The sequence below is a fragment of the Saimiri boliviensis genome, chromosome 3, assembly GCF_048565385.1.
Source record: "Saimiri boliviensis isolate mSaiBol1 chromosome 3, mSaiBol1.pri, whole genome shotgun sequence".
In the NCBI taxonomy this organism is placed as follows: Eukaryota; Metazoa; Chordata; class Mammalia; order Primates; family Cebidae; genus Saimiri; species Saimiri boliviensis.
This window is the reverse complement of record NC_133451.1, coordinates 143975801-144001940: the sequence shown is the minus strand read 5'-3', so window position 1 is coordinate 144001940 and position 26140 is coordinate 143975801. Positions and strand designations below refer to the sequence as shown.

At 39.0% G+C, this 26140-nt stretch overlaps 1 protein-coding gene across 6 annotated transcripts in view; it reads left to right on the top strand.

Annotated features, from left to right (window-relative positions):
• The window catches only part of MMAA (metabolism of cobalamin associated A), a 42247-nt gene extending 16451 nt beyond the window's left edge, over positions 1-25796 (top strand). For 4 of the 6 annotated variants that reach the window (XM_003928005.4, XM_074396852.1, XM_074396853.1 and 1 more), the window contains 6 exons: positions 3567-4071; positions 6801-6923; positions 10551-10721; positions 15288-15373; positions 17935-18084; positions 19404-25796. In XM_003928005.4, the coding sequence (XP_003928054.1) occupies positions 3627-4071; positions 6801-6923; positions 10551-10721; positions 15288-15373; positions 17935-18084; positions 19404-19691 (1263 nt within the window). In that variant the 5' untranslated portion in view covers positions 3567-3626 and the 3' untranslated portion in view covers positions 19692-25796. Of the gene's footprint in view, positions 1-3566; positions 6924-10550; positions 10722-15287; positions 15374-17934; positions 18085-19403 lie in introns of those variants that run through there. The other 2 variants (XM_074396855.1, XM_074396854.1) reach the window with 2 other exon arrangements.
• Positions 25797-26140: the final 344 nt, after the last annotated feature.

Below are 26140 nucleotides of genomic sequence, written 5' to 3'. Positions count from 1 at the left end.
CCTAGGAGTTGCGGTCCTTGCGGCCTAGATTGCCTTTAAAGTTTAATGGGGACACTAGAGCACTTTTACCCATAGTGAGCTCAGCGAACTCAAGTTCCAGCTGCTGGGAACAGCCATTCCTTTCTGGCTGGTTTAATGGTTTAAATGCTCCTTCTGTGTGTGGTGTCCAGTGAGTTTGTTCAGCTTTTGCTTTCTGCTATAGCAGGGTGGCACTGAGTTCAGTGCCTCAAAATTGCTATGTTCTCCCTCTCCCCAGTGCACAGAAATGCTCTCTGTATCATGCCACCGCTGCCACGGAGTGGTTGAGGAGTGGCGTTGGGGATTCAAAATGATTTTTCCTACCTCTTCAGTGCCTCTTTGAGTGATAGGAAGTTAAATCCAGCTAGAAGATGATTGGTGGAGTCTTGCATTCTGCTATTTTGCTCCACCCCTAACCACCTCTGTCACTCTTTTTTTGAACTTGTTTGGTAATAGGAGGTAGTCATGGTAAGACTTGTTAATTAAGGAGCAAGTGTTAAATAGTTCTAATTTGCTCTTAGACTACATATGACAACATCTCCCCTGTGGGTCAATAGGACTAGATTTGATATTAAGAATGTTTTATATCCTGCAGATTTCCTCTGTCTGTCCTTTGGCTCCTCCTCATACCACCACCATCACTGCAACTGAAAATACTTCTTACTCACTTCAGAAGTATGCAGAGTTACTAATATCTACTTCCCTTCTAGCCAAAGGACTTCTCTGTTATTTTAACATAATTTATTAAGGAATGCCTGACGTAGAGAGTCAAACAATGTGGGTTTGAATCTTGGCCCTGCCACTGGCTGTGACTATAATCACTCAGCTCTCTGGGTTCATTTCCCCCTCTGTTAAATGAGAATAATAACAGCTGTACTGCCCTCATGGAATTAACTGGAGAATAAAGTGAAATAAAGGATCCGAAAGTGGCTTGTAGACTCTAATGTGCCAGGTATTTGGGGAATGAAGTAAGTGCAGATCAGCAGCAGCTCTTTTTTTCTTTTTATTTAAGCAATTGCAGTGTGCCAGGGTCCGTGTCAAACTTTGAGGATTCTAACAAGATAAACTGGGTCCAAAAGGTCTTAAATCAGGCTTTGCTTTTCCATTCCTCAATACCTTGCCTGAGTCCAGGTCCTCATCATCTCCTTTGCTAGGCGTCCTGAACTGGGCTCTAGAGTTATCTGCTTCTAGAGTTATCTCTTCAAAAGCAAAGTGAATTATATCACCTCCATAAAGGTCTCTGTCATTTGCCCACTGCCTACAAGACAAAATTTAATTTCTTGACCTCAGTTTCCATCCGGTCCAGCCTTATCTCCTTTGAGTTGTTCCATATACCCTAGGCTTCTGCCTTACTGAATTTCTCAGTTTTCTCTGACATGGCAGGGATGAGACCAAGTCCCAACTCTGATTTTGCACATTTAAGTTCTCAGCCTGGAAAGCCTGCCTCAACCTTCTTCAACATTTTTGTTATTTCAGACAGTCTTGACATAGACTCCTCTATGACTTGAATTCCTCAAGGAGAGTGAGTTCCTGTAATCTTATCTGCTCTTGTGGCACTTTGTCCTTTCTTTGATGTGGTGTATTTTACTCTGTGAGCTCTTTAAGTGCTAGGATTAGGTTATTTAAGATAAGGTAATGAATGAGGCATTCTACCTAAGAGAGTGTAGCGGGTTGAATGATGGCCTGCAAAAAGATATGTCCACATCCTAATCCCTGAAACCTGTGAATGTGGCTCTATTTGGAAAAAGTATTTGTAATGTAATCAAGTAACTAATTCTGTTTCAGTAATTATGGTAATTAGTTACAGCAGCCCTAGAGAACTAATATATTAATAGAAGGTTATGGTACAGTGGTTGCAACATAATCAAATACTATCATCATCAACATCAGTACCATACTATAGTCACCATTATTATTATCACCTATCATGGAACCTGAAAAGTAGTATGTACTTAGAAAATTGTGATTGAATAAAAATACAGTTCTTGCCTATGAGCTTCCAGTCTGTTGGTAGTGGCAGTGGTGTTGATGAGAATTGTGCTTAAAGGTGGTATTGAAAGAGAGCTTCTAAAACAGACTCCCGCTTAAATTTTTGTTTTGAATATCTTTTTGTGTGTTTGTGTGAAAGGTGATAGTAGATGTTTTTAAATTATTTTTTAGAAAAACTTTTATACATTTTTAATTGTCCTTTTAGAATAATGCTAGTTTTATATAAATAGACATTAACAGTGCACCCCCAAACAGAAAAAATAAGTTGTTTTTGGAAAACTGATGAGCATTTATAGTTCTACCAGTTTAAAAAAATCTTAAACTATTCTTTCTCCCTAATAGAATGTTAAGTAGCTAAAATTAATTTTATGTTCATTGGCCTTGAAGTACCACGTAGAGGTGGATCTTGGAGCAGTAATTTATTCCATCATGCCACAAGGTGCTTGAAAATCAACCAAAGTTTACAAATACTCATAAACTCAAACTGGGTGAATTATATATAACTGTAAATTTTAGTTTGCTACTGGAAGAATTACCAGTGTTTCATAACTTGGTGTAATTAAAATAAAAACTAAGGTTAATTGAGCTCTTACTCCGTGGTAGACACTATTGTAAGCTTTTTACGAGAATTGTCATTTTGCTCTCACAACCACCCTGCTTTCTCTTTACTCCAGAGGAAGCTGAGGCACAGATTGGTCAAGTAACTTTCCTAAGTTCATTTTGGCTTAAGTAGTAGAGACTCATAGTGACCATGGCTAATAACCTCTACACTGCCCTGACTTGGTATACCACGTCAACTTTCATTCTTTAATACAATTTGAAGTAGAGAATATCAGTATGTCATCGTAAAAAGATTCTTACCCGATTTCGTAGTGTTTCAAACTTTAGTGTGAATCTACAGAGATTCTGATTAGTGGGGCTGGGAATGTGCATTTTAAATAAACACCCAGATGGCTCTGACTGTACTTTGAGATACACTGATCTGGTTACTACACAACTCCTACGGTTCACTTATGGCTTGTTTGTGTGCTTTAGGTTAGGCTCCTCTTTGCATACATCTGTGTTCAAGAGTGAGTCTGTTGAATACATACATGTGTCTAAACTTACGCCTGAAGTGCCCACCCTAGTAATCACATTTCCTTTTGTAGAAAATGAAGATAAGGCCAGCATCAGAGAGATTCATTTTTTTAAAACGTTTTGTATGAGCTTCAGAATCTGGTGTACTGACCTGAAGAAACTGTTAAGGGACAAAGCATAACATAAAGTTTCTACCCTAGTGGTATTCTATATATTCAGTTGTTATTAGAAGAAAATTTTAATGTAAAATCCACTTTGCAGTAGAGTAGTAGTTCCATTATTTGGGTTACTCTGAATATTAACTATAACCATAAAGGGATTCTTCTCATTTATTTAGTAAGAAAACTTTCACGCATTTGTACCACCAAAATCTCTGATTATGTGTGGTTTAGAATATGGGGGAAACACTATGCTTTCAAATTTTACTACTTCAGTATTTTAGTTATATATTGAATTGGCTAACATGTTTTTCTTTCTTCTAGGAAGGTCACAAATCACATTGAGCCAAAACGCACCCAGTGTTTTCTTCAGTTACAAATAAAATGAATATGCCTATGCTGCTACCACATCCTCACCAGCATTTCCTAAAAGGCCTTTTAAGAGCACCTTTCCGATGTTACCACTTCATCTTTCACTCACGGACTCATCTCGGATCAGGAATCTCATCTGCTCGGCCATTTAATTCTCTTGGACTCCATTGTTCAAAGTGGATGCTACTGTCAGATGGTTTAAAGAGAAAATTATGTGTACAAACAACCTTAAAGGACCACACAGAAGGACTCTGTGATAAAGAGCAAAGATTTGTGGATAAACTTTATACTGGTTTAATCCAAGGGCAAAGGGCCTGTTTAGCAGAGGCCATAACTCTTGTAGAATCAACTCACAGCAGGAAAAAGGAGTTAGCCCAGGTGCTTCTTCAGAAAGTATTACTTTACCACAGAAAACAGGAACAATCAAATGAAGGAAAACCACTAGCATTTCGAGTAGGTCAGTCTTCTTTGTGCGTTTTTTTCCGTAGATATTTTTACACATTCTCAGTATTCTGTTTTTCAAAGAAGTCTAAATAGTTTGCAATTGAATGGGGACGTTTTTCACATATTTGGATAAATTTTAAATGACTTTTCATGGCAAATATTAGTTAAGTTGAAAAAATTGCCATGACCGTTTGAACCAAGGCTATGTATTTTAAGATAATAATATAAGATTTTTATTTTGGCAAGAATCTTGCTCTGGATCCCAGGATAGAAATATTCATAGGAAGAACTGTTAGTGAGTTTACACATTTTGCTTCTGGTAGTCCTTCTGCTTAATAATCCAAAGTGAATTCCCTGTTTTATTGTCGTATCAACTGTAATTATCACATTTCAAAATTCTGCCTCTTAGGTATTTTATTAGTCTTTGTATAGACAAGTCTCACTTCTTTCAGGTACTTTTTATTGAGTTTCTGGGTGTGGCTGTAAATACAGTCATCTCAATACCAAAATTTATTTATTTTTTTAAATTTTTTGAGTCAGTTCACTCTCGCCCAGGCTGCAGTGCAGTGGTGTGATCTCGGCTCCTGGATTCATACAGTTTTTCTGCTTCAACCTCCCGAGTAGCAGGGATTACAGGCATGTACTACCACACTAATTTTTGTATCTTTAGTAGAGACGGGTTTCACCATGTCAGCCAGGCTGGTCTTGAACACCTGACCTTAAATGATCCACCTCCCTCAGCCTCCCAAAGTGCTGGGATTACAGGCGTGAGCCACTGTGCCCAGCTATTTTATTTTTAGAGATGGAGCCTCACTCTGTCACACAGGCTGGAGTGCAGTGATGATCACAGCTCCAACATCATGCTCAGCTACAACATCATGCCTCCAACATAATGCTTGGCTAATTTTTTTAAAAAGTTTTTCATAGAGATGGCGTCTCATTATGTTGCCCAGGCTGGTCTCAAACTCAGTCTTTCCACCTTTGCCTACCAAAGTGCTGGGATTACAGGCATGGGCTACCATGCCCAGCCTATCAAAATGTACTTTAAAAAAGAGATCATATTTATTTGTTTTCTGTCTATTAGATGTTCATTTGATTTCTTGAATAATTTGACTTGGTTTTGAAATTGTGCATTGTAAAACAGTTTGGATATATTTGACCAGCAGGAATCAACCAAGGCAGTTAGGATGGAATTAGGATGGAATGAGAATGTCCTACGGTGGTGAACTAGGTGATTTGACCCAACCCTCCTGCTAAAAGCAACTTGGTTTGGTGGTTAAAGTGCAAAAATTTTGTGGAGAAAGAGTAAATACTTATAAAATTTGATGTTACATTACACTTTTACCTCACAGTTTATTGGCAGTGCAGAGATGAAAGCCTCCTAGTTTTTAGGGTAATGGTCATAAAATGCTTTAGAGATACTTCAAAATAGCTCACCAACCAGTAATTTATACTGGTCCCCATTTTTCAAACTTCTTAATCTTCTGCCCTCACTGAGGGATTTTCATTTTGAGAGTACTATATTGGATGTTAATAATCTTTATGTATGGTAGACAAAGATAATAGCAAACTCCCACAGAGAAATTCTTGTTACGACAAAGTACCTACTTACTAGATTTTAGAGAATCTTTGAGAAAATGTCCCAGAAATATCTGGAATTAACTAGCAGTTCACACATAACTTTGTAGTGCTATTCTGGTTCTTCCATCTTGATCTTATGAGGCCAGATAAACCTGTGTTTTTATTGCAGTTATGTTTTCACCATCGTAAGTAAAAGCAGCAAATGTTTATTCAGCACCTAAAAAGGTGTTTAAGATAGGGATTGGATCTGTCCTAAGAATTTTATGGTAAGGAGTCAGGCATACCATACACTATACATGCTTTGAGTGTAGTTAGTTAAATGCCTATGTTTTATGTATTTCATTGAATATACACTTACATATCTCTTATGCCATACACTGTTCTAAACATTGCAGGCATTAACTCTTCTAATTCTTAAAACAACCTGAAGAGAAAGATACTATTACTATATCTATTTCATCGCAGTGGACACTGAGGTATAGAAGGAGGTTAAGTAACTTACCCAAGATCACACAGCTCGTAAGAGGCAGAGCTGGAGTGAGAACTGGCTGTGTGGCTTCAGGGTGTGTGCTCTTACCTGCCAGGCACTGGCCAACTCTCTAAGTAGGGGATTTTTCTGCTTTTCTTAACATTAATTATTTTTTTTTCAGGATTCAGTTTATATTCTTTGAGTTATGAGTGAGATGAAGAAAAAAGATGATCCTTTATAAATAGAAAATTGTTTTCTTAATCACTGGGAATTTCTAGAATAATGAGTTGTTTTTCCAGTGGGAAGAAGTTTACAGAACTGAGGTAGGTAGAATAATTACTGACCATGGTGAGAGATGGGCAGATGTGGAAATTGAGCACATTAACAACGGAGACAATGAAGCCTGTCCAGGAAGATCTAGATTATAGTACAAAGCAAAGCATGTTTTGTAATTTTTAAAAGTGAATCTCGTGAACATGTGGAACCCAGAGTGTTTCCTTTGTATATCTCCATTACTCAGGAATTAGATAAAGAAACAGACTTTTATTGCCATTTTAGAACATGTTGAAATATAATTGCCATTTTAATACATTAGGGGAAATAGAAGGTAGTCTAATATTTTACTCAGTAAAACTGATCATAGTTCTGATTTCATTTGTTCCATTGAATTAGAAGATCTCTTTCTGCCATAGGATTGTCTGGTCCCCCGGGTGCTGGAAAATCAACATTTATAGAATATTTTGGAAAAATGCTTACTGAGAGAGGGCACAAATTATCTGTGCTGGCTGTGGACCCTTCTTCCTGTACTAGTGGTGGTAAGTATGGTTGATTCTTTTTAAATTGCAGGGCTCTGGAGGCTCTCTGTTACAATTAGTAGGAATTGGCACAGTTGGGAGACCTCTAACGGCTGGCTAAGTTTGGTATCGCTGAAGGAAGGGAGTTCTGTAGTTAGGTGGGAGCTGAGGGAACTGGTTTGGGAGCGTTGTACTTTTCAGAGGAGGCCAGCCTGTGGATAGCTCAGCAGGTACTCAGAAAACTGCGATCACAGGTGCCAGAAGTTGAAGAGGATCAAATGGAAATCTCAGTCCTTTGGCTCCCACGCATAAGGCCAGGCCCCTCTTTGCTCCTGGTTTTTGTTTTTTGTTGTTTTTTCCCCCCGGCTGCATTAGGACCTGTACAATTCAGAAAATACGTCCTTACTCATTCGTCATTTTCCTTATAATGTTTTAACATCTCTTAAGCTTTTTTTTAAAAAAAAAAAAAACCTTACTGTTGTATATGATTGTCAACTGTTTATATAATATGTTCAGTTAAACAGAAAGCTCTTACAGGGGCACTGTAATATACTGCTGTTCCCCTTAGAGCATTTAGCATAGTACATTGTACTTTGCACAGAGTGTTCAGCAAATACTTTCTGATTTGAGGTCATGCAGTCACTCAGAGTTTAATTTGCAGCTCATCAGAGATGAAATAAATATAAACTTAGTTCCCCAAAAGATCATTCAAAGAAAACAGAAAGCATACCATGTAAACACTCAGGAAAGGTTTTTTTCTTCCCTTACCCCTCTTTATGATTTCAGCTTTTCATATTTCAGTTACTTACTTAACATGTATTTGAGTGCCTTCTATAGGTGAGGCATTGTACATGGAAGGTTCTTAAACTGTGTTATATAGTGGTGAACAAGATACAGTCCTGACCTTAGGGAGCATTCGTCTTACACGGGAAACACAAACACAGGCCATTACAATATAAGGTGTGTTGTGAAGGGGTAAATACAAGATGCTTTATGGAAGTATTTGGTTTTTGTATACTCTGTAATAATGCAGGTTTAATACTAAAATTCATAATGGTGAGTCATCATATTTTAGGGACTTGGGTTGATATAGATGTGGAAGATTTCTATTACCACCCTTTGAGAAATCTAGCTCAGAACTTTCAAAATTTTTGAGTCACTATAATGAAAAAAGTTAACTGTAAAATAAAAATTTTGCCCACAAGGTTCAGAATAAAATCCATGTCAATGTGTTGTATAATTTATTTACAGCTTTAGAACTTTGTTAAAGGTATGTACTTAATAAAGGATTTTTAAATAAGTGGCCCTCATTTATATATAGGTGAGAAGGCCATTCCCCCATTTTCACAACATTCTAGAATACTTACAATAGAAAAAGAAAATAATAGCTTGAGATAATAATAGACAAAAATAATTTTTGTGATTAAAGTTACATGGCTATATAGTTCCTAACCTTTCTCAAAAAAATAAGGGTCCCTTTCTAAGGCAAAAAATCATACAGACTGTGAAAGAAAAAAAATACGATAGACTAAACACTATACATTTCTACCTTATTGCATCAGTACACACATACACTTGAAAAATAGCATTACATTAAAGTTTAAGAAGCATTAGTTTTTTGGTCTAAACTCAATCTTTTTTGTGCTTCGAATTCACAGAACCCCTGTGATAGCTTTGAGATCTTCCTGAGGTTCTGCCATTAACAGTTTTGGAATTGCTGGCTAAGACATGGGAGAGTAATTTTGTAATGTTGACTTCAGTGTGATGGGATCTATAGGATAGTAATTTAAAGTATAGCTTTGGCAGTTTACTTACACAGAAATTACTTCATGTGGAAAATTACTTTAGAAAAAGGTTGTATGTGAAGTCAATAAGGAAGTTGAAGTATGGGGCTCGTATGTGCTCTAGAATTGGAACCAATGAGAAGACTCTGAACTGGCATTTAGTGGTCAAAGAGCATGTCTTTAAGAAACTTTTCGATCTTTAACACTACATAGAAAAAGTAGCGCTTAAAAAGAGGGAAGTCAATAAGGAAGTTGAAGTATGGGGCTCATATGTGCTCTAGAATTGGAACCCATGAGAAGACTCTGAACTGGCATTTAGTGGTCAAGGAGCATGTCTTTAAGAAACTTTTCGATCTTTAACAATACATAGAAAAAGTAGCTCTTCAAAAGAGGGAAAATAAGCACTCAGATTAGAACAGCAGTATACCTACAAATTTATTATATGACTAAAGCAAAATAGTGGAAGGTAATAGTAGACCTGGGACTTTGAGTCTTCTAGAATTTGTAAGTATTGATGTTTGTCAAAATATTATACTACAGTGAACACAAAAACATAACCAGTTTCATTCCACAGTTATTGAGTGCGTACTCTTAACACTTTGTTAAGCATTTAGTATAAAACATATGTAAGACATGGTCCTGTAGGCAAAGAAAGACTTATGCAAAAGCATGGTTTCTCAACCTTGGCAGTAGTGACATTTTGTGTCAGATCATTCTTTGCTGTGGGTGACTGTCCGGTGCATTGAAAGATGCTTACTTAGCAGCATATTTGGCCTCTACCCAGTAGGTGCCAGTAGCACCCTACCCCTCACTTGTGACAAGCAACTGTGTCTCTAGGCATTGCCAAATTGCCCCCAGTTGAGAACCACTGTGTGAAAGAGATATGAAACCAAAAATATGTGTTGTATGAATAGTTTTCCATCCATTAACTTAGCTTACATTGCATTCAGTGAGAGCTCCAAATTTTCTAAGTAGTAGGCGATTAGAAGCAACAGACTGGGCAGAAGGGGCAGCTTGAAGAGATATTTGCGTAGCACTTACATAAGGTTGAGAAAATGTCATTTGCAAAAATAAAAGAATGAAGAGTGGAGGGTGCTCATGGAGATAATAGAAATCGGAGGGACACTAAAGTTCTCTTATGCCCTCCAGGATGCTGGCATACATTGCAGAGCTGTTGTACCATAGAAATTCACAGAGATGGGCATGGACTGAAAAGGTTCCAGGCAGACTGTACAAAGGAACAAGGACTTTTACTGATCTTTATGAGGTGGATAAGTTCTGTGTTTTTGTTATTAACAGTTTTTGAAGCACATTCCTGTGTATAATTACATTTGATTCTTCCAGTAGCATAGTACCCTTGTGATGTAGCTGAGGAAAGAAGGGTTCAGGAAGGTAAAGTGACCTCTCAAAATTGAATTGTATGAAATGGTGGAGCCAGATTACAGACCTTGGGCTTGACAAATTGTAACTTAGCAGTGAGGAAACCGAGAGATACTTCTGGCATGAGAGCACAAAGAAAAGGTGGGAAGAAGCAAACAGTGATTTTAAGATGACATTAATCTCCCTGGTTGGAACAGAGGATTGGTGTGGGGACTAGTAGAAGCCAGAATTGGACAGGTAAGATGCAGCTAAAGAATCTAGATGGGAACCTTTGGTCGGTGGGAAGCCATAAATGATAGGTTTTGAAAGGCTTGAAATGTTAAGATTAATCTGACTTCATTGTATACAGTGAGTTGGAGGGAAGCTTAGTAATATGAAATGCAGTTTGAGATTTAGGGAGAAATGGCATGAAGCCTCTAGAAACTGGCTGATAATTGACCCATAAAACTGTTCTACGATTATAAAATGTAGCTGTATGTTTCAGGATCACTCTTAGGTGATAAAACCCGAATGACTGAATTATCAAGAGATATGAATGCATACATCAGGCCATCTCCTACTAGAGGAACTTTAGGAGGTGTGACAAGGACTACAAATGAAGCTATTCTGTTGTGTGAAGGAGCGGGATATGACATAATTCTTATTGAAACCGTAGGTGAGTGTGATATTCTATTTCATAACAACAATATACTATTTTGTGAATGCTATATAAAGATGAGTGACAACTTATTTTTGTTCATTCAGCAGGTATTTGCTAAATGTATAATTAAATACAAGATATCCCATACTCCATAGAAGATATGAATGTGTCATTTATAATCCTTACCCTCAAAGATCTTACCATTTAAAAAGTAAAAATAAACGATCTGTCTGGATAACTGTTAAACAGGTGGTATGTTATACATGCCAGAGGAGAACTGTAAGCATTAGGATGACTTGTGTAAATGATGCTTTAGCACAGCACCTATTTTGTTTAAGTACATTTCATATGTCTACAGTGTTCACTAAGAAAATTAATGTAGGCCGGGCGCAGTGATTCACTCCTGTAATCCCAGCACTTTGGGAGGCCGAGGTGGGCAGATCACGAGGTCAAGAGATCGAGACCATCCTGGCCAACATGGTGAAACCCCGTCTCTACAAAAAATAAAAAAAAATTAGCTGGGTGTGGTGGCACGCACCTGTAGTCCCAACTACTCGGGAGGCTGAGGCAGGAGAATTGCTTGAACCCAGGAGGCAGAGGTTGCAGTGAGCCAGGGTCACGCCACTGCACTCCAGCCTGGTGCCTGGTGATGGATTGAGACTCTGTCTCAAAAAAAAAAAAAAAGAAAGAAAATTAATGTAGTTGGATGCCTTTTGAAAATGCAGATATGTTTTATTTCATTGTTTTATATCCTTAGCTTATACTTACATGCAATAAAGATACTGAAATGAAAACCCCAAGAAATTCATTCTTGTGGAGAGACAGTCTATTATATTACTGGGTGATAAATGTGATACAGCTTAACTCAGATTTGGGGACCCAGTGAAGACTTCCTAGAGGAGGTGACAGCTGAACTCAGTTTTGAAGGAAGAACTGGAGTTAAAGTATGGGATAAAGGGCATTTGCAAAGATACATGGGAGTGAGAAAACATGGCCCATCCAGAGAAGTGCAGTTTGCTCAGGATACTGAGAGCATGGGGTGTGAAAGCAGGGAGTGAAGGGAGGTCAGCTGGAGCAGTAAGCTGGCCAGATTGTCAGGGACCTTACATGCCATCCCAAGGAGTCTTCTGGAGTTTGCCATGAAAGGAATAGGAAGATGCTGCTGGAAAAGCAGGAGAGTGAGAAAATCAGATACATATTTTGGAGAGATCCCTGGCAGCAGAGTACAGAACGGTTAGAAGGAGGACCAGAATCGAATAAGGAGACTACTGTACTTATCCCAGAAGGGGATGGTAGATGTCTGAACCAAGCAGAGGAAGTGGGAATGGAGATGAGATGGATCAACAAAACATTGAAGATAAATGGGCAGGATTTCATCCATAATAAGATGTGAGATAAGGAAGGAAGGGGCATTGAAGGTGTAGGGAATACTGTGGAAAAAGTAGGTTTGCAGAGAGGAAAACAAGTCAGCTCAGTTGTGAATATATTAAGTGTGAAATGCTTATTAGGTGTCCGAGTGACTGTATGTCTCAAGAGAAATGGACTGAATGAGAAATACAGACTTAACAATTACCAGCATAGTTCATAGTTTCATATTTTAAGAATTTGGTTCAGATAAACTGGGGAAAATATGAGACAAAAATGGAAGATAGTTATATTAATCTGCTAGGGCTGCCATCACAAAATACCATAGACTGGGTGGCTTAAACGGCAGAAATGTATTTTCTCACAGTTCTGGAGATGGAAGGTCAACACAAGGTATCTGTAGGGTTGGTTTTTCCTCTCCCTTTGTCTTGTAGATAGATGGCTGCCTTTTTGCTACATCTTCACTTTACTTTTCCTTGTCTCTTCCTGTTCACTCTACTCTCTTAGTGTCTCTTCCTATCCTTTTGAGGACACCAGTCCTATTGGATTAAGGCCCTACCCTTATGACTTCATTTAACCTTAATTGCTTCTTTCAAGGCCCCGTCTCCAATATAGTCACCTTGAGGGTTAGAACTTTAACATAGGAATGTTTTTAGATGAGGGAAACACAAGTCAGTTCATAACAATAGCCACAACAGGGCTTTAGAAACTCCACTGTTAAAGAGTAGGTGAAAGAAGAGTTAGTTGCCTGAGTGGTATCAAGAGAATCAAAGAAGAGCACCTTAAAAACCACATGTTTTACCTGGAAATTGTAGTTAGCCACTTTTCCCAGAAACTCAAAGTAACAGTGACTCAAACAAGAAAGAGGTTATTTTCTAAATAAAAGAGTCCTAAACCAGGCATTGTGGCCCCAGCCTGTAATCCCAGAACTTTGGGAGGCCAACACAGGCAGACTGCTTGAGTTCAGGAGTTCCAGACCTGCCTGGGCAAGATGGTAAAACCCTGTCTCTACAGAAAAATATTAAAAAATTAGCTGGGCATGGTAGCGTGCGCCTGTAATCCCAGCTACTTGGCAGGCTGAGGTGGAAGGATCACCTGAGCCTGGGAAGTTTGAGGCTGCAGTGAGCTGTAATAGCACCATGGCACTCTAGCCAGGGTGAGAGACTAAGCCTCTGTCTCATAAAATAAAATCAAAGAAGCCTGAGGCCAGGCCTGGTGGCTCACACCTGTAGTCCCAGCACTTCAGGAGGCCAAGGCGGAAGGATTGCTCGAGCCCAGGAGTTTGAGACCAGTCTGGGCAACATAGCAAGACCTCAGCTCTACCAAAAAAAAAAAAAAAAAAAAAAAAAAAAACGGAAAAAATTAGCCAGGCATTGTGTTACACACCTGTAGTTCCAGCTACTCAGGAGGCTGAGGCAGAAGGATGGCTTGAGCCCAGAAGTTCAAGGCTGCAGTGAGCCATGATCGTGCCATCTAGCCTGGGCAGCAGAGCAAGAACCAAAATCAAAAAGGAGCTAGAGGCAGGCAGCTCAGAGTAGGCGTGGTGCCCTCAGAGTCACAGGCTTCTTTTGCCTGCCTGCTCACCGTTCTTAGCATTCAGTTTCGGTCCTCCAGTTTGTTCACGGTTAAAAGACGGCCGATTGAGCTTGAACTGACACCTTCACGTTCCACACGGAAGAAGGAAAGGGAAATAAGGAAGCAGATGGGTGGCAGAAGAGGTATAGCTAGATTAGCCATCTTTGAAGCACTTTCCTGGAAACCCCATCTAATGACTTTTGCTTTGACTCATTCATCGCATCTAGCTGAAAGGGGATCTTTTGAATGTGGTCTTTCATCTGATACATTGATACTCCTAATAACATTGGGGTAAGCAAATACAGAAGAATAGATACTAAATATGCAACTCTAAGTCCATCACACCAAGGAAGGGAGAGAGTTTCCGGAACTTTAGTGAAAGCAAGTTTTTTTTGTGTGAGATGGGAGATCACCGTGTTGCCCAGGTGGGAGTGCAGCAGTGCAATCACAGCTCACTGCAACCTCAGCCTCCCACCCTCAGGTGCAAACTGTCCTTCCACTTCAGCTTCCCAAGTAGCTGGGACTACAGGCACACCACCATGCCCAGCTAATTCTTATATTTTTTGTGGAGACAGGGTCTCACTACATCACCCAGGCTGGAAGCCAGTTTTAAGTGGGGTGAGATGAACATGAAGTGAAGTGGGAGCAGTGAGCATAAATTCCCTTTCTCCGGAAACTTGAGTATAAAAAAAAAAAAAGTGAGAAATATGGTGATAGTCGGAGGAGTTTGTGAGTTTTTTTGTCTTGTTATTTTGTTGCTGGTGTTTTGTTTTATGTGGTTTTAAGATGAGAAAGATTTGAGCACAATTTGTGTATTGTGCTGGGGGTCAAGAGCCTGTAAACAAAGGAGAGGTTAAGATAAAAATCAGCAAGAACCCAGAGGAAGTGGAAAGGAATGAGAGGTTCCTTTTCAGTCAATAATTCTTACACTGAGACTGCAGATGAGGCAGTAAAGCTGAGTTTGTATTTGTGTCTTGTTACCTGTGGAGTCCCAGAGAGGGAGAAGGTGAGGAAGCTCTTGCCTTTATTTCCTCTGTGAAGTAGGTGATGTGGTCCTCTTCAAGCAGGGAGATTATGAGACAGTGAATACTGTGGGAAATGGAATAGAGGCCAACTGAGGGCCAGGCAGCAAGGAAGATGCAGCAGAGGCTGCCTGTCCTGTCTCTTGTCCGCAGAGTTGAGCAATTTCTCTCACGTGCTTATGGAGGAAAGAGCACACGTAGTTGGATTGATCCATACATAATTGGGCGTTTGCAGGCAAGTATGAGGACAAGAAGGCAAAAAAGATGAAAGTGATTGCAAGCATGGTTCAAGATTAGAGTCACAGTGTTCAAGCTACTCGCCGATGAAAGGGAAGCCAAGAAAGAGCTGTGAGAATGAGGAGAGGATGGAAGCTTCTAGGTTCTCCATTCAACCCAAGAACAGAGCAGGAGAGCTGGGAAGGATAACTGGTTTGCTTAGAGGGTAAGATAGAGACATTTAATACATTCTTCAGAAGTGGAATGTTTAAAATGGTGACCAGGTTGATTGTGTGACTATTAGTATGAGTGAATGAAGTAGAATGAAAGTGATGGCCAGTGTAGTTGAGAAAATCTAATAAAGGTGAATATTTTAGGATCTAGTTGTGATTTAAAATTTCAGGTGTGGGTCAGTCGGAGTTTGCCGTTGCCGACATGGTTGACATGTTTGTTTTACTACTGCCACCAGCAGGAGGAGATGAGTTGCAGGTAATTGTTTTGATTTTTTTCCCCCCAAAATACAAAGTGTATGTCTCTGAAAATAAAAATTTCCAATGTTGTGTTTTTGTAAACTAAGTTGATAATGGTTTAAAAAAAGGAGCATCATTCGTGTTGGCTAAAATACCTGAATCAAAGGCAGATTCTCTGTATTTTTTCCCAACTTACAGGAATAGAGTATATAACCTTGAGAACGTAAAATTATGCAACATAATTTTTTCCATCTGCAACATGACTGAAATACAGAAATAGTTCGAGCCAGAAGAGACCATTGTTGTATAGATGTTGTTAGTACACTTGATTCAAAAGTTCTTCATAAGCTATAACTGGGATCCCACTATCCTAGTTTATATTCTTGTAACAACAGGATTCTTACTCTCCTCCTGCACTGCACTTCTGACACTACTACCCAAAGTTAGTGCAGACTTCTTAGAAGCCTCCTTTCACTTCAGACACTAGCTGCAGGATCCAGGGTTCCCAGGCCACCTATACCTCTAAGCAACTGGCTATAAATTTTAGGGTTCCCATTGCCCCTTAGGTTTAGTAATTCATTAGAGCAGTGGTCCCTAACCTTTTTGGCACCAGGGACTGGTTTCATGGAAGACAATTTTTCCACAGACTGGGGGTAATGGGGGATGGTATCAGGATGAAACTATTCCACCTCAGACCATCAGGCATTAATTAGATTCTCATAAGAGGTATGCATACTAGATCCCTAGCACGTGTAGTACGCAATAGGGTTTGCACTCTTATGAGAATCTAATGTCACCACTGATCTCATGGGGCAGAGCTCAGGTAGTAATGCTCACCCACCTGCTGCCTGCCTGCTGTGAGGCTCAGTTCCTCTGTGGCCTGGGGGTTGGGGACCCCTGAGCTAAATGACTCAGAGAACGCAGGAAAGCAAGATATTACAATTGTAGTGTGCTTATAAAGGATACAAATCAGGACCATCCAAATGAAGAGCCATGTAAGAAGTCTGGAAGGGCCCAAATGCAAAGCTTCTGTGTCCTCAGGACATATTTATCTCCTGGCATATTGATGTGTATCATCAACCAGAAGGCTTTCTGAGCTTTGGTGTCCCAAGATTTTCTTGCAGTTTCATTATGTAGGCATGACTGATTGAATAGCTGAACTTGATCTCTAGTCCCTGTCCCCTCCCTGGAAGTTGGGTTGATATCACATGGCATAAAACCTCAACCCTCTAATTACATGATAGGTCTTTCTGCCATAGTCAGTCTGCCATCCTGAGTGATCTCATTGTATAAACTCAGGCATGGCCCCAGGCATCTCCCATGAATAACAGACACTCCTGTTACTCAGGAAATTCTAGGAGTTTAGAACTTAAAAGATTACCTCCCTGCTTTCTCTTAGACAAATGAAGGTGTCGTTAAAAAAAAAAAAAAAAGATTACCTCCCAGAAACCCAAAGACCACATTTTTTCTTCCTTTTTTTTTTTTAGAGACAGGGCCTCACTCTGTTGCCCAGGCTGGAGTGCAGCAGCATGATCATAGCTCTCTGTAACCTTGAACTTCTGGGCTCAAGCTGTCCTCCTGCCTCAGCCTCCCAAGTAACTGGGACTACAACCATGTGCAACTACTCTCAGCTAATTTTTAAATTTTTTTTTCTACAGATGAGGTATTACTTTGTTGTCCAAGTTGGTCTTGAACTCTTGACCTCAGGCATTCCTTCTGCCTCAGCCTCCTAAAGTGCTGGGATTACTGGTGTGAGTCACCACACCTAGCCTAGACAAATTATTTGTTATACAATATTTCCAGTTCAATTTTGTAATTCGAAAGCATAGTGATAGCAGACTATGGCTGCTGATTTAGAAACATTATCTATTAGAATTTCATAATTGCAAGTTTTATTAAAAAATATTTGAAAAGAAATTTTAATCTTATATAGAAAAATCTGTACTTACCAAATAAGATTTGGCTTTTGGATTTCATCCTTTATTTCTAATATTTTTATGTAACAATTTGAATTAAGAGATTGAGGTTTGTCCACATAAAGCTGAAGGAAGAAAAATACAAAGTATAAAAAGAAGTAATAAAAAAGATATTGACATCTTTTTAGACGTCAGATTATTTTTCCTCAAATGCAAATTGAAAATAAAATCCTAATTTTAAGGAAAATTTCAAAGACTTTTTTCTGGAAATGCAAATGTTAATGATAGGTGTGTTTCCTTTTTAAGACCCTTAAGGATGGATGGTTTTGCATCCTGGAGTGTTAGCTCATGAGAAGCAGATTCCATCATGAGACAGTGTGAACTCTATTGCCTCAATCATGTTGTGGCTTGATGTATTTACCCTAATTTTGAGTGTATTTCAACATGGTAGTCTCTAAACTTGGAAGAGATATTACAGACGACTTCTATAATCCCAACAGCCAATGCTTTTGAGTAATTTCTGTCAAGTAATTGTGTCTTGACATCCAGGGCTTAGGAGGATACGGATAAAATGTTAATGACATATATGACTTTCAAAATCTTAGCACTGACTAATTTTCCCATTTTTATTTTGGTCATCATTAAATGTTTTTGATCTCTGTAGGGTATCAAAAGAGGTATAATCGAGATGGCAGATCTGGTAGCTATAACTAAATCTGATGGAGACTTGATTGTGCCAGCTCGAAGAATACAAGCAGAGTATGTGAGTGCACTGAAATTACTCCGCAAACGTTCAGAAGTCTGGAAACCAAAGGTAAGCTTGCACTGCATTCTGTATCTTTCACTCTGAGTGAATTGTGTACATTAGACGACAGGATGTAAGTCCCAAAGTAGACATATAATCAATCTTGCTTCCATGTGAAGATTATAGTTTTAAAAATCATGACAAAGCCAGAGTGTGTAGTGATGTTTTGAAATATAATCCATTAACCACTAGATGTCAAAAGCTAGGTAAGAGGTGATAGATTTGATTGTTTAAAACTTGATTTGAGCCATTTGAAAGTGATAGCAAATCCATTCTGAAAGGAACCATCCTTAAGTTATGGAGCAGCTAATGATTTGATAACCTATATTGGAATTTGAGTAAGAGAGAAAAGGCCTCCATTCCCATTATGTTTGTTGGGTGCCATTTTCAGTAAGGAAAAAATTTTAATCCTGTAATAAGTGATGCAGTAATATTAATGTGGGCCACTTTATTTGTAGACAGATACTATGTTATTAAGGAATAAGCTGTAATCATTATAAGAAGACAATGATGACTTATCTTACTGTCATATCCCAGTTTTCCCCAATCATGTTGTCTGTGTTGAGTCTGGAGCCACCTTTAGGTGTACAGGCAGGTGTCAGATGCCCAGCTCTTCCACTTGCTAAGTCAGGCAAATTTGACAAAGAGAATTAGGCTATTTCTCAACCTAGCTTCATTTTCTGGCACTCAGGCCTCAGGGGAACCTACCTGGCATTGCCCTTATCACAAGTCCTCTATGATGCCCCTGACCATCTGAGAAATCCTAAATTAAAACAAATCTTGGCAGGGCACAGTGGCTCACACCTGTAATCCCAGCGTTTTGGGAGGCCAAGGCAGGCAGATCCCCTGAAGTTGGGAGTTTGAGAACAGCCTGACCAACGTGGAGAAACCTCGTCTCTACTAAAAATACAAAATTAGCTGGGCATGATGGCACATGCATGTAATCCCTGCTACTCGGGAGGCTGAGGCAGGAGAATCGCTTGAACCCTGGAGGCAGAGGTTGCAGTGAGCCAAGGTCACGCCATTGCACTCCAGCCTGGGCAACAAGAGCGAAACTCCATCTCAAAAGAAAAAATAAATAAATAAATCTCTGGGCTAAAAATTTGACCTTGAATCAGTGTTTTATTTCTGCTGTTCGCTTACTAATCCTAGGTATATTACCTCAGAATATGTATTGGTATGTTTACTTTGACACAGCAATAAAATCTCATTCACGTCAGTTGCCTATTTCTGTAGACTGTAAGAATTAACTGGCAGATATCAGAGTCCCCATGAAAATGTTTTCTATTATTTTGAGTAAAATGGTCTGGTTCTTCCCTTTTCAATAGGTAATTCGTATTTCTGCCAGAAGTGGAGAGGGAATCTCTGAAATGTGGGATAAAATGAAAGATTTCCAGGACGTAATGCTTGCCAGTGGGGAACTAACTGCCAAACGACGGAAGCAGCAGAAAGTTTGGATGTGGAATCTCATTCAGGAAAGCGTGTTAGAGCATTTCAGGACCCATCCCACAGTCCGGGAACAGATTCCACTTCTGGAACACAAGGTTCTCACTGGGGCCCTGTCCCCAGGACTAGCAGCAGACTTCTTGTTAAAAGCTTTTAAAAGCAGAGATTAATAAAATTCGTTCCATATAATGATTTTACCTATCATTTCATAAATTAATAGATAAATCACTTGTATGCTTACATTTTCAGTAATTGTATGGTGGTGGTCTTTGATTGTGAACTGTGCTTGAAAACTTGAAGGAAGTTAGATATGGATGGCAAAGTTTAGACAGTCAGTATTTATAAGGTATCTGTTGTATGTTACTGATTTCTGTTTCTTTCTCTTCTTATACCCTGACATGATGGCCTGTAGGGTAGTTTCTTCTTATTAGTGAAGAGCAGAGAAAACTGAGGAGAGCAGAAAATATCTTGTACTTTAAAATGCTTACTTTGATTCCATATTATCTGAATTTCCAGAGAAGATGTAAACAAGAGTGACCATATTTTTGGAGTCCTTCTTGAAGCCAAAACAACACACAGTGGGTTGCTATGAGCTGAAAATCGTAATTGACATTTAGTGTACCACATTATTCTAAGAATTTCTGAAATCACCATGTACATGCACAATGAAACAACTGGAATAATGTGATGATATGAACACAGTTCTGAAGTCTGCTTGTCTGGATTTGCAGGTACCCTTCCCCCACTGGTGTGATAGGTAAGAGAGCAAAAGGGAACTGGGAAAATCAGCTACAAATAAAATGGGTGATTAATCCCCAATTCTTGGGCCCATTTTATTTGTAGCTGATTGGAGTAAACCTCCAAGGACGAAGTGAGGTCAGAATGATTCAAGGATTATTCGATTGAAGACTACCAAAGGCTTTTGCTTCTCTTCTTCCTTGGGCATTTCTCTTCATTTTAGCATTTTTTAAATCTACTTTTTTCTTGACGGTGAACAACTTTTATCCTATGGAGGAAGCCTAGCACAGTGATTAAGAGCTTGGGCTCTGTAGTTGGACTATGTGGGCTTAAACTTTAAACCCAAATCAATCGCATATTAGCCATATGAGCTAATCTCTCTAAGCTTCCATTTCCTCCTTGGTAAAATGAAACTGACAACTTTCTAAGGTTAGTGAAGACTAAATGAGATAACGTAGGAGAATTATTGAACTGTCACCATGGTGTATAGGAAATACTGAAATGCTGCTTACTATCATTATTACATTAAAGTTGACTTTGCCTTGTCAAGAACATAATTATCATTAACTTCTATAGGTAGGAAAAAATGTACTGAGCTCCAAAACTGACAGACATTTGGCCTAAAAATACCAAATATCATTAAAATGATGAGAGTTATTTTAATAGTTGACATTAGCTATCCCAGTGCAACCTAACAATGCATTTACTGTTCATAATCATTTGATCATATGGCTATTTACCTGCTTTCCCTAAGCCTTTATCGCTGTTACCCAGTGTATACTGAAGACAGCAGCTAACGAACAACATATGTATGATAATTTATGTAGCTAAACCTGTAATGCAAAAAAAAAAAAAAAAAAAAAAAAAACAGGAAAAATCAGTGCATAGCATCCAAACATTGTCCTCACCAGATAGACTGCCATCATCGAAGTCATAATGCTGCTGTTAAAAACTAGTAAACTACTAGTAAACTGTGAAGACAGAAGTAACTCCTGTGATCTATACGTTTGTGCAGATGGTGGAGCTTTGCTGCTCCTGAAGCCTGAGAAATGCAAATGCGACTTCGTTAATGCAAATGCTTCCTACGCCAGACTTTATGAAACTCCTCCTAAAGTTGAATTCTTATCCAAGTGGGCATATGTTAGGGTGCCGTTGTAATTCAGGTAGAGTGTCAGAGTGGAGGCTGGCACCAACAGTAGATGTTCTAAACATTAGTGTTTTTCAGGTAAGACTACAAAAATGATGAACATGTCAAAACTTTAAAAGGAACAATCAGAAAAACTCTTTAACATATGTTTTTCTTTCTATAGTATTTTAATTAAAATTTACTAAATTTATGAACATTTTAATCCCACTTGAGATGAATACTTAATGACAGTTGTTGTTCCACGAAGCTTCTATAGATTTGCTTTGTCATTTGTGGTATGTTTGATAACAAAAATATTAGTGGCAGAAAAACAGTTATATTGAATGCTTTTGTTTTAGGGAAAATTTCACTCTGTACTAGAAAATGTAGATGATGTGAGTCAAAGTTCATTAATACTTCCCTGAAAATTTGTGTATGAAAGTAGCCTTGGAGCAGTTTATTCTGCTTAGCCCTCTCAGCTTCTTGATAGAATAAGGTGAGGGCATATGTAAGTCAGTAAACTATTCTACTGTTAGTAAGGTCAAAGGCTTAATTTAAATAATTATGCTTTTAACTAACACAGAGGAAATCATGTGACCTCATTCTCAAAGCTCGTTAACATCCACCTGGCCAATCTCAAGATGTGGATAGAATTCATTCTTTTTTTTTTTTTTTTCAATTTTTACAATAATTTTTGACACATCAAAGCTGTGCATGTTTATGTGGGCACAATTTGATACTTCAGTACATGTATATGTTGTGTAATGATCAAATCAGAATACTTAGCATATCTGTTATCTCACGCATTTTTCATTTCTTTGTGGTGAGAACATTTAAAAATCTTTTTTTCTAGCTATTTTGTAACATACAGGACCTTACTGTTGTGAACCACAGTCACCCTACTGTGCCATAGAACACCACAACTTATTCCTTCTATCTCATTGTAACTTTGTACCCACTGAGCCCCTTCCCTTCCTTCCTCCTGCTCTCCCCTTCCCAGTGTCTGGTAACCACTGTTCTCTTCTCTATGAGATAAACTCTTTTTTAGATTCCACATGAGTGGGGTCATGCATTAATTGTGTTTCTGTGTCTGGCTTATTTCCCTACACATAATGTCCTCCTGGTGTATCCATGTTGCTGCATGGTGTTAATAGAATTTTACAGAGAAATATCTTAGCATGACAGCATAGCCATTTATAGGGCTCATACTTAAATGCCAAATCTTGTTATATATGGAACCCAACTATTTCAAGGATCAATGTTCTCTTATGAAGTCACATTAGCATTTACACCCAGATTTTGCTGACTCAGAATTCCATCGAATGCAGGATCTCAGTCTTCTGAAAAGTCCTCTCTCCAACTATTTTTGGAAGTCTCAGGGGTTTCCTCACTGATTCACAAACAAGTTCACACTCTTGGGTGCAGCCTACTCGTGCCAGGCTTCTGTTGGGCCTCCACTATTTCTACTGGTGCTGTTCCTGTAGGAGAATGCTGCCTTGCTTAGATGTTCCCAAACTGTGAAACACTTAAATTGCCAAAATAGTGCTATGTTTTCAAAGCACAGCATCCTTGCCTCTCTTCCCACAAGGGCCGATGCTTTGTGCTGGGATAGGAACCAACTACTACCATCTCTCATTGTCCTCAGGTCTCCCTGTCTGTCTCTTCCCCTGAGCACCTAAGTACACAACCTCTGCAGAAAGTTTTCCCCACACAAACCCACTTTTCAAAATGTAAATCAGCTCCTGCAAAGGATGGCTGGGTTGTTGGCTGTCCTTCCTTTTCTGGTAGTATCACCTTTGGCTGAATCATGACCTCCCAGCTTCACATGTGGATATGGTTGCTAATTCTGTCAACCCCTCAAAAAAGGTATTGCCCCCATTTTACAGAAAGAGAAATTGAGCATCAGGCATACTAGGAAATTAATCAAAGTTCACCATTTCTAAATGTAATGGATTGTATACATTAGATTCAACCCATCGCCATTTTCCAAGTTGCTCAAAGCACTCTATGAACCTCATTCTCTCTATAAGACAGTTCAGTGGCAGATGTTATCTTCAATTATATGTAACATCTGTGGTATAGAGTAGTTAAGTAATTTGTACATAACTCAGACTGCAAGATCCTGCTCAGTGTTTTAACTTGAAGGTCTTTCTTCTATAACCTAATATCCTTGATTTTGCTTTGTGGAGAACACACCTCAAGGTATTTTATTCCAGTAGAATTTTTTGCTTGTGTTTAAGGATAATATTTTAGACATTCAAACCAAATAGAAACCCTTAATATCAGCTTCTTTATTAGCCCAACTAGAAATGATGGAAATCTACCGGCTTGGGTAAGAGAGTAATATACTGGCTCGTCTAATCATACAGGGAGAAGAGTAGGAGTACAGTAAACTTCACAGGCACAAATGCTGGGGATTCCCCCTGCCTTTTATCCTCTTTGTATTATTGACTTCATTCTTCTGCCTTCCTCCACATAGCTGGAGATGTGGCAACAGCAGCACTTAGGTCCACAGGAAGGATTTCCCCTATCTCCATAGACCTAATTCTAAAAGTCCCAGGGGAGCATTCTTGCTGGTCTGCCTGACAGGTCGTAGGTCCATCTCTATGGCCAAGGATATGGGTTCTATGATTGATTGGAGTTGAGGAAAGATCACTTCCCCAAAATAAGAGGTTTGATAGTCACAGAATCAAATCAGATGCCAGGCAGACCAAACAGATGTCTATCATAGATACTTTAATCTGTTTTGGAATAAAGTGAGATATAAATGTATTATTGATTGGTGGCTTATATTAAAAGGTTCAGTCTTCATGACAAGGTTTAATTACCGAATTATTGGTAATATAGTTAACCCTTGAACAATATGAATTTGAACTACGTGGGTCTATTTACACACTGATTTTCTTCCACCTCTGCTACCCCTGAGATAGCCAGACCAACCACCCCTCTTTTTCCTCCTTCAGCCTACTCAGCATTAAGATGACAAGGATGAAGACCTTCATGATGATCCACTTCCTCTTAATGAGTGATAAATATATTTTCTCTTATGATATTCTTAACATTTGCTTTTCTCTAACTTTATTGTAATAATATATAATACACATACAAAATGTATATTAACTGTTGATGTTATCAGTAAGGCTTCTGATCAACAGGAAGCTATTAGTAAACTTTTTGCATAGTCAAAAGGTATACATGGATTTTTGGCTATATGGGGTTTCAGCACCCCAACCTCAGTGTTGTTCAAAGGGCAACTCTATACCCATTGAAACACACACAAGTGAGGTTCATATTGTCAGCTGTCACATATTTGAAACTTATATTAATAACACATAGAAATAAATAACACCCTTATTTATTAGAAGTATCCTTCCCTGATCCAGTTTTACAAGTAAAATATTTTTCTTTCATCCACCTATACTAAATTACTATTTACCCTTCCTGTCGTTGAAGATGCATCTGAAAACAAAGGATCAGTAGCTTCAAGAGGAATGGTTAAAGCATGGTATCTTTTTGTATTATTTCTTTTATGTCTAGTTGATTAATAGGAGATTTTAGAGCTGAAGAAGCTATGACTCATGGAAGCAATAAATTTTAGACACAGGACTTTCGGTTGTGTGGTTGATCTACCCAAGCCAACTCTAGAGAAAAATTGCTGTATTTTAAATATTGAGAATCTCATGAAAATCCAAGGACAGGAATCAAAATTTAGCCTTTAAGAACGGAGGTAATAAGGACTTCCATTTTAAACTCTGACATATAAAGAACTTGAAAATCACCACTCCCACCATCCTTACCACAGGGAAACGCTGGTCAAACTGAAAATCAAGGCCTTTGGGACCCACAGGGAACCACCACACCGAAATCTGGAGATGGGTACACACAGTCACAGCTCAGATCTGCTTATCTAGAGCGGAAATCACTGGAGCCATGAACTGTTAGATTATCTTGAAAAATTAAGTGATTATTTTGAAGAATTGCTGGAGGCTGAGTTTAGTGCAAAAGTGAGAAACTCCTGGACATTGCAGTCTTAGGGGAATCCCCACAGTTTCACGGACTTGACTTCCAAGAACAGTGTTGTCACAGTGAAGATTTAAAAAAAAATTTCTCATGGCTCTGGCAGGAGGAGGAAAAGAGAAATCGTTATGTAATAAGCCCAGAGCCTCCTCATAGGCCTACTCTCCAGGGGAAAAGACTGAGCTTTTTCCAGGCTGGCATAATGGCATTCCTTCCACTCCATTCCCAACTGATGTTTTTTTCTTACCTAAAAAGGGCCAGGGGAACATAGTCAACAGGAGTCAGGGCTTGGGGCAACTAGATTAGAAACTCAGTAGCCAGTGAATGGAGAATGGAGTGGGAGTAGGGAAAATCTGTATCATTTGAAAAAACTTGTGAAGTCACGGTTCAGAAACACAGGACCAATTAAAAGACTGATATTTGCCAGGCGCGGTGGCTCAAGCCTGTAATCCCAGCACTTTGGGAGGCTGAGGCGGGTGGATCACGAGGTCGAGAGATCGAGACCATCCTGGTCAACATAGTGAAACCCCGTCTCTATTAAAAATACAAAAAACTAGCTGGGCGTGGTGGCGCGTGCCTGTAATCCGAGCTACTTAGGAGGCTGAGGCAGGAGAATTGCCTGAGCCCAGAAGGCGGAGGTTGCGGTGAGCCGAGATCGCGCCATTGTACTCCAGCCCGGGTAACAAGAGCGAAACTCCGTCTCAAAAAAAAAAAAAAAAAAAAAAAAAATACTGATAT